The following is a 9,061-nucleotide window of genomic DNA, read 5'->3' as shown; positions in this document are numbered from 1 at the left end:
TTTTTTTTTTTTTTTTTTTTTTTTTTTTTTTTTTTTTTTTTTTTTTTTTTTTTTTTTTTTTTTTTTTTTTTTTTTTTTTTTTTTTTTTTACTTTCTCCATTTAGGTTTTAGAGAGATACATAATTCTCCTTCGTTCATTGTATATCGTGTTCGGTTAAATAAACGTTCGTTGTCTTAAAACAAAATGATTTTTTCATCACCCTGCAGGTTCATGTGCCACCATCATGTATGCTTGATGGTGTTCATTCACAACATTTTTTTGGGACAGGTGTTATAATATACCACTCTCACAGCATGGGACTTGTTGCCGTGGACAAGAATACCGTCGCGATATCATCTTGTGATATCATGCTATCTTTTGCCGCCTTTCCGATAGAGATTCCAGGGGAGGTAAATATTTTGTAGTCTATGTCGATTATGCCAACAATCATGAACTGTGATTCTTTTACCGTACTTCAAAATAGCTCTCCATTTTCACTTATTTTCTTGCAGGTGGTCTTCTTGCATCCTGTTCATAACTATGCTCTTGTTGCATATGACCCCTCTTCTCTTGGATCTGTTGGTGCCTCGGCAGTTCAGGCTGCAGAATTACTTCCCGGTATTGTTTTCTTTCTTTGACTACCTAATGTTATCACAGAATTTTTTTTGAGTGTAAACACACCAAAAGGTGAACTACATGAAAGATCCCCTGTTAGAACTTAAAAATAGAAGATTATTATTGTTAAAAGGGGTCTTTAGATTTACACCAATAACTTGCATTAAAGACAACCAAATCCATAAAACTATCAAAAGTGAGACTGTATCTTTGGAAATCCTTCCATTTCTCTCACGCCAACGCGCCCATAAAATCATGTCGTTAGCCAGCCACAAGAGCTTCTTTGGACTATGAAACAGGTGACTCCCAAAGATGGATTCTAGTAGACCATGAACATTGTAATACGTAACCCAACACCAACCAAAAACTTCCGACATAGATATCTTGAAACGATAAGTAACGGAACAAAAAACAAATAGGTGGCCTGGACATTCTGTGTCAGATGAAAAAGCTCCCTTTCCATGCTGTTCATTGACTGTGTTTTACAATAGTTTGTCTTTTGTTTAATTTTATTTTTACCAAGTAAGAAACTCTTTACACTTTCTGAGCAGAATACTCTTTACTCTTCCTGAACAGAGCCTGCATTACGGCGTGGTGATTCAGTCTATCTCGTTGGATTAAGTAGAAGTCTGCAAGCAACTTCCAGAAAATCAATTGTAACCAATCCTTGTGCTGCATTAAATATTGGCTCTGCTGATTCTCCGCGATACAGAGCTACTAATATGGAAGTAATTGAGCTCGACACTGGTAAATGAAGCTTTTACGACGTAAGTAGTAAACCATCAATTATAACATCAAGATGTCTTATAATTATAATTTTATGTCAGATTTTGGTAGTACTTTTTCGGGAGTGCTCACAGATGAGCATGGGAGGGTCCAAGCTATTTGGGGAAGTTTTTCTACTCAGGTTAGTAAGTTTCTCCTCTAAACCAAACTTTGTCGTTGAACGTGGCTTACACCTTGAATCACGTATGCAGCTCAAGTTCGGTTGCAGCTCGTCAGAAGATCATCAGTTTGTAAGAGGTATTCCTATATACACCATCAGCCAAGTCCTTGACAAAATTCTTTCTGGGGCAAATGGACCTCCTCTTCTAATAAATGGAGTGAAAAGGCCAATGCCCTTGGTTAGAATTTTGGAAGTTGAACTTTATCCAACTCTGCTCTCAAAGGCCAGAAGTTTCGGACTTAGCGATGAATGGGTGCAGGTATTCTTCTAGTATGGTCAAGTTTAACTTTCTAAGCATGGTGATTATGCTGGAAGTACATCTTTCCAAGTGAACTTAGTTAGGGACATCTTTTTTATTTACAATGAATTAATATCTTTATATTCGGTCGTACTTCCAACAATAATCAGGATTATGCATGTAATGGCCCAAGCCCACCGATAACAGATGTTGTCCTTCTTGAGCTTTCCCCTTAAGTTTTTTAAAACGTGTCTACTAGGGAGAGGTTTCCACACCCTTATAAAGAGTGTTTCGTTCTCCTCTCCAACCGATGTGGGATCTCACAATGTACATTGAATGTGGTGATGAACTCCCTCTATACTCCATTTTTCTCAATTTGAAATCTGAATTATGTTATACAACTCGAGTGCTCGTTCGTTACTTTTGGCATTTGTTATCAATAGATAATATTGTTTATATTATCGCAATTTGTTCGCTATCTCACTGTTCCTTAACCTTCATTCAAGGCTCTTGTTAAGAAAGACCCAATCAGGCGGCAGGTTTTACGAGTTAAAGGTTGTTTAGCTGGATCAAAGGCTGAAAATCTACTAGAGCAAGGAGATATGGTCTTGGCGATAAATAAACAGCCAATAACATGCTTCTATGACATAGAAAATGCTTGCCAAGAACTAGACAGAATTAATAGCACTGATGGAAAGCTTAACATGACTATTTTCCGGCAGGTGAGCCAAAAGATATGCCTTCACTGTTTTTTTCTCTTTTTATTTCTTTCCTCTTTCTTATAAACTGGTCGTCCAAGTCGGGTGGGGAAAGAGAAATAGTGTCGAGACCAATAGCGTTTATGATATTATGCTTGAACAGATATTACTAAATTTTATATGGTTTCCATGGCATTTCAGGGGCACGAAATTGATCTACTTGTTGGGACGGATGTACGAGATGGGAATGGCACAACCCGTGTAATAAATTGGTGCGGTTGCATTGTTCAAGATCCTCATCCCGCAGTTCGTGCTCTCGGATTTCTTCCTGAAGAAGGTCATGGTGTGTATGTAGCAAGGTACTGCTTTATTAGCAACTTTTCGGTGTAGATTCCAAATTAGATCGTAATACCCGAGCCAGCTTTTATATATTGATTGTCGTAATTATTTTAAAAGCATATTTGCTCGATGTCTGCCCTCGTCTCTTTTCCAGGTGGTGTCATGGGAGTCCAGTTCATAGATATGGTCTTTATGCTCTTCAATGGATAGTTGAAGTAAATGGGAAGCTAACTCCTGATTTAGAGACTTTTGTTAATGTCACTAAGGTATGATTTCTTCGTTTGAATTCATTTTGGTCTCTGGGGTTAGTTTATCTTTAGCTCATTCTATTAATTGACTGAAAAATACCAATGAATCCAATGGATAATGACTGCCACAGCCCCTTCCCAATCATTGCAATCATTGTTGGACACAGAATATTCTTTGAGCACCTGTTAGATAGAGCATAGCGGTGGTGGCACGTTGCATCGGTATCGACTTAATTTGTTGGGTGGCAAAATGGCAATAAGCTCAACAATACCATTTAGCTATCGTTTTTCACTCTATTCATCTTGCTAGGATTGCTGTTAGGATAGGATTAAAAATGTTGGTAGGATATTAATTGGGCTAAATCTATGGTAAATAGATTAAGCGATGAAGGATGAAGATAGACATGGTTTGGTGGTTTAGGCTCGAATGTGAGCCCTCGAGAGAGGGGAGGTTGCATGTAACAGCCCAAGCCCATTACTAGCAGATATTGTCTGTTTTGGCTCGTTACATATCGCCCCTAGCCTCACGTTTTTTAAAATGCATCTATATCAGGGAGAGGTTTCCACACCCTTATAAGGAGTGTTTCGTTCCCCTCTTCATGTCTGCTTTCGCCGATTACGTATCACCACCAACCTAATGGTTTTTAAAACGCGTTTGTTAGGAGAGGTTCTCACACCCTTAGAAGGAATGTTTCGTTCTTCTCTCCATGTCCGCTTTGACCCGTTACATATTGTCGCCAGCCTTACGGTTTTTGAAATGCGTATGTTACGGAGAGGTTTCTACACCCTTATAAGGAATGTTTCATTCCCCTCTTCAACCGATGCGGTTGGAGAGTTATATTGAATTCAAACAAAGTGAGACTCTTGAGGCAATCAAGAATTTCATGGATTAAGTTTCATCGAACCACTCTCAAACTAAACTCCTTCCTTTGTGTATTGTAATTTTTATGAGTAAGGCTATCATCCCTGTAAAATTTCTTCACATTTTGAGCAAGAAGCTTATCAGTGATTCTTTTCTATGTTGATCAGGAACTAGAACACGAGCAATTCGTCCGTGTGAGGACCGTCCATCTCAACGGGAAGCCTCGTGTTCTAACACTGAAGCAAAATTTACATTATTGGCCTACATGGGAGTTAAGGTTCGATCCGGACACTGCAATGTGGCGTCGTGTGACAATTAAAGCATTGGACTCGAATAACCCGTCGATGATTGGAGGTTGAAGTCAAATTGGCTCGAATTAGGGTTACCATTACAGCTGCCTCACAATTTTGAAATCAGTTGAGAAATTTCACAACATTTTTAATCAAATTGCCACACCAGTTCATATTGAAGTAAATAGCTTAATGTTTGGGGATTTCATATTTTATGACTATAGTTTTTTTTGTATATTGGAATAATCATTATTATAGTCAGCCAAAAATGAAAATAAAGTGATTGTACTCTTTATGTTTCTCCTATTAATAGGATCTGACCATTTTGCCCCTTTATAAAATGTTTTTCGAAAATTAATTAAAATAACATCACAAAACAAATATATATATATATATATATATATATATATATATATTCCAAACTTAATACATTAATTTACTCTATATTTCTTTTCATCCTTTACCACTTACCAAACCTGGCGGCTTCATGTGCCGGAGAAGTATACCAACGGTTCTTTTCATCATTCTGGTATAGGTCACTGGGAACGCCCGTCGTGTAAATAAACTTCGGAGGCGGTGGTGGAGACGACAATGTTGTATAAGTAAACCTCGGAGGCGGCAACGGTGGTGGTGGCAGCGGCGGCGATGGCTGCAATTGCTGAACAGATGGGTTGGAACAAGGGGTGGTTGATCCACAATTTATCTCCGCGCTGGGATCAAGCGGACTGGCCAATATCGGCGGGGAGGCTTGTATGAAAGAAAGGAGAAGAGAGAGAAAAATGGCGGCGGAAGGCGCCATTTTCAGGTGTATAAAGCTCTCTGAAACCAATGAGGATTGTGTTTGCAGAGAGGAGATTTAATGAAGAATGTGAGCGTTGGGCTGTACTTGCAAATAGTGGGAACGGGAAGGACAATTTAGTCTTTTTGCACTTTTTTATTTTATTTATTTATTCTTTGAATTTTAAAAAAATACGAGAAAAATTAGAAGGAACATTGAATTTGTGATAATTTATTATTAAATATTTTTAAAAAAATATTAGAAAAAAATAATGAGAATTCTTGAAAGGATTTGGATGGTGAATTGCACGTGGGTGTGTGGTGGGCTCATCAAAACTTCTCTTTAGTAGACGTATTTTAAAAGTTTAAAGAAAATTAGGGCGGTTATAATTACATTTAATTTTATTTTATTTTTATTATTTAATCCATTTAAAAAAGTTTCTAATTTAAAATAAATCCTTTTGAAATTATTATAAGAATTTCAATTCTGATTCGGCGTTCTCTTGGTTGGACACGTGTCGTGAAATGGTAGAGTAGCACACGTGTCGCAGTGCAACTGATGAATGATCTTACTCGAATTTTTTAGAAAGGCCCAATGTACGCTCAAAATGGGCCTAAGGTATGGCCCAACCTATTTTTGGTTGGTTTAAGACGAGCCCAATTCATAGACACCCACAAATTATTAATTTGCAACTCTCGTATGCTATCAACTGTTCCACTCGAACCTTGATCAATGTATGCTTGAACGGTAGGATCGCTGGCCACGTCATTTTCTTTTCACTAATTAATTGGCTTGTTTAATATAATACCAATATTTAATTATAATGAATTTCCTAAGTAGACTCATCCTATTCCTATGTTCTTTAATTCTATGGGACAAGACCACACTAAATGTGAGCATGTGGTGGTTTCTTGACTTTCGTTTTTCTTTTTTCTTTTTCTTTTTTTAATTAATTCATTTTTTTTACGTATACTATTTTAATTTATTGCTCATTTATAACCATCTATATTATTGTTACAACTGGCTACCATCTATATTCGGAGTTTTTTTAGTTTATATAATTTTTTTGGGCTAAATTAATAAAAATATCTTAATATATATATATATATATTTATCTAAAAAAAAGCGTAATTTAAAAGTTACTTTTGAATTAACGGTTAATATTTTATTTCAAAAATATTCTTAAACTTCTACAATAATTTAAAATTTTGTATTTAAAAATAGATTGTGTTAATTTAAGAAATGATCATGTGTTTATAATATGAGAATACACTCTCATGTACGAGGCCTTTTGGGACGCCCAAAGCAAAGTGGAGAAAGTTGTTGATTTTAAAATTTAAAAAAAAAATTAAAAAGGTATTAAAGAAAAAGTTGTATTTTTGAAATATTAATTTAACCTATAATTTTTTTCCCTAACTATTTTAATTTATTGCTCATTTATAACCATTATTATTACAACTTGCTACTCTAATAATAGAAAATAAAATAAAATAAAAAGATACAGACATACTCAAATTTGGTGTTACTTGTAACCATTTAATTTTTCTAGACCTACATGTTAATATATAATGTTATTATTAGTTTAAAAACTCAGAAAAAATATTATAGAAACACTATAAACAACTCAGAGACCAAAATAATTAAAATATTATTGGATAATCCTTAAAAATAGTTATAGAATATAGGATGAATCATTAAGCTTGATAAATTTAAAATTTTGAAATTTATTAAATGTTTTTAAATAAATATTAGATATTAAAATTAACTATAAAATATATAATGACACTTTTTTTATTTTTAATTAAAAAAATTATTCTTCAACTTAAATATAGTTCAACTGATTAAGATATATATAAATTTTTAATGAGTAAACTACAAAAAAAACGAGACGATTTGTTTTAATATTTTACTTAAATAATTGACTGTCGGTGTAAGTGTAGCTTTTATAATTGTTCTAAAAAAATAAATTATATATCATAAATTAGGTTTTTAACTTTTCATCCTCATATCTATTTAGCTTTAAAAAATTTAAATGTTTAAGTTACCTCTTTAAAATTTAAATTATGAGTTTAAGTTGTTATTATCGTTAATATCGTTAATTATGTGTTTTTTAGTTTATCTATTTATTTTCTGAAAAATAAAATGTCCAAAAAAATATTTTAAAACTTATTAATACGTAAAAAAATATCGATATATATATATATAAGAAAAAATATATATTTTTAACGTTGAAAGTCTGAGGTGACAATGAAACTTTACAAACAGCCAAATTGACTGATTCAAGTCAAACGGTCAAAGTCAACTTTCAACTGGTAAACTATGGTGACAGCCTACTTTACATCACCTCCATTTACCATTCGCCACGTACTCACTGCCTTCAATTCTACTCAATTCATCCTATCATTCTAGTTTTTTTTTTTTTTTTTTTTTTTTTACATATAATCATTATTTTTTATAATGGAAAAAGTTACAAAAATTATTAGTCCAAATGTTTTATTTACGACTTTGAATTATGAATATATATAATATTTATTAGCTATATTAATAATATACTAGGTTAATCAATCAAATGCTAATTAATTTGGGTGTAAGATTAGGGTCGAGAATATAATGTTAAATAAATAGGTTATAATGTGCAATAGACACTATGTTTTAAGGAACGTGTGTCATATTTAATTATGACCGTCAATATTAAATTATTATTTTATGTAGTTTTTACAATTAATTTTGTTAACTTATACTCATTTCAAATATAGTAATAACTTAACGCATGTGACAAAAATAAATTACATGATGGGACAAAATTATAAAGTCTAGGCTTGCCATAGATATACCTCTTCTTCAAATAATGTTTCAAATTGCTTTCATAAACTAATTCACCTCATATTTAATAATTTTTTTAAATTGCTGGTAAATGATAGGAAATATATAAAATTAAATTTTAAATTTTAACTAGAATATCTATAAAATCGATAATAAAATTTGAAGATAATATATTATGCTCGAAATGTTGTAGTTGTCAAATTGTTATCGGGCTCATTTTTGGCTGATCAGTGGCGTAAGTATTAGTTAGATCGTTTATTCAATCTTCTAAAAGAAATTTGGTGTAATTTATCCCATTTTCGCGTGCTTAATGTCGATGTGAATATGTATAAAATATTTTTAAATTAATAAATAGGCATTTTTAATAAATTTTACTTTTAAATTAGTTATATGATTTTTTTTTTTTTTTTCCGTCCTGATATAATTAAAATATACTTAATTAAATTAAAGTCAAAATAAATAAATAAAAAAGTGGATGAAATGCGGCTTGGGCCGACCGAATCGGTGGGATAAATTCAGAGGAGCATAAAAGCCCTGCGCTCAATTCGCTTCACTCAACAAATCCTCATTTTCCTCAGTTTTTGGCGTCCGCCATGGCTAGGTCGTTCCCAAGCTTTTCGAATCACTCTTATCATCTTCCATTTTCCTCAACATCGCTCATCGCTTCAATCGCAGTGCTCTCCATCTTCGCGCTCGTGATTTTCCTCTGCACTTCCTCGAGAAAATCGAAGAAACCGAACCTGTTTCAGCAGAGGAACTTTGTGGCGAAGGTTAACAGTAACATCAGTTCTCGAGCGATTTCCATCGCGAAGATGATTTCGTGGAGGAAAGTCGAGGCGGCGGATGAAGATGAAGGAGGAGGAGGAGGAGGAGGAGGTTTTGATTTGAGTGGAGATGATTATGATGATGAGGTTTGGAGGAAGACGATTATCAGAGGCGAACGGTGTCGTCCGCTTGAATTTTCAGGCAAAATTGATTATGATTCTGATGGTAATTTGTTGTGTGATTCGAAGAGGGAGTTTAAATCCGTTGGAAGAGGATTTCGCGGTTAAATTAACTTTATCGTGATTGTGAATTTACTGTTTCTTCTTCTACTTATTATTCTCTCGCACTGATTTTTGTTCGTTTCCATTGATGAAAGCTTAAGTTTCTTGATTTTCTGCATTTTTTTTTTTTTTTTTTTTTTTTTTTTTTTTTTTTTTTTTTTTTTTTTTTTTTTTTTTTTTTTTTTTTTTTTTTTTTTT

The 9,061-nt window shown here is 33.4% G+C and overlaps 2 protein-coding genes across 2 annotated transcripts in view; one reads left to right on the top strand and one right to left on the bottom strand.

The window, feature by feature from the left end:
• The window catches only part of LOC111493293 (protease Do-like 7), a 14,394-nt gene extending 9,967 nt beyond the window's left edge, over positions 1-4,427 (top strand). Inside the window, exons 16-24 of the mRNA XM_023142942.1 lie at positions 208-390; positions 493-598; positions 1,172-1,342; positions 1,423-1,502; positions 1,573-1,800; positions 2,286-2,501; positions 2,679-2,836; positions 2,971-3,082; positions 4,094-4,427. Coding sequence (XP_022998710.1) covers positions 208-390; positions 493-598; positions 1,172-1,342; positions 1,423-1,502; positions 1,573-1,800; positions 2,286-2,501; positions 2,679-2,836; positions 2,971-3,082; positions 4,094-4,285 — 1,446 coding nt within the window. The 3' untranslated portion in view covers positions 4,286-4,427. The remainder of the gene's footprint in view (positions 1-207; positions 391-492; positions 599-1,171; positions 1,343-1,422; positions 1,503-1,572; positions 1,801-2,285; positions 2,502-2,678; positions 2,837-2,970; positions 3,083-4,093) is intronic.
• A 249-nt stretch (positions 4,428-4,676) lies between these two features.
• On the bottom strand, positions 4,677-5,015 carry LOC111493219 (leucine-rich repeat extensin-like protein 3). Its single transcript, XM_023142865.1, has one exon. The coding sequence runs from the start codon at positions 5,013-5,015 to the stop codon at positions 4,677-4,679; it is 339 nt and encodes a 112-aa protein (XP_022998633.1).
• Between the last annotated feature and the right edge of the window lie 4,046 nt (positions 5,016-9,061).

Source organism: Cucurbita maxima, unplaced genomic scaffold (genome assembly GCF_002738345.1).
Source record: "Cucurbita maxima cultivar Rimu unplaced genomic scaffold, Cmax_1.0 Cma_Scf00018, whole genome shotgun sequence".
NCBI classification, from domain to species: Eukaryota; Viridiplantae; Streptophyta; class Magnoliopsida; order Cucurbitales; family Cucurbitaceae; genus Cucurbita; species Cucurbita maxima.
The sequence above is the reverse complement of the archived record's forward strand: the minus strand, read 5'-3'. Positions and strand labels throughout refer to the sequence as shown.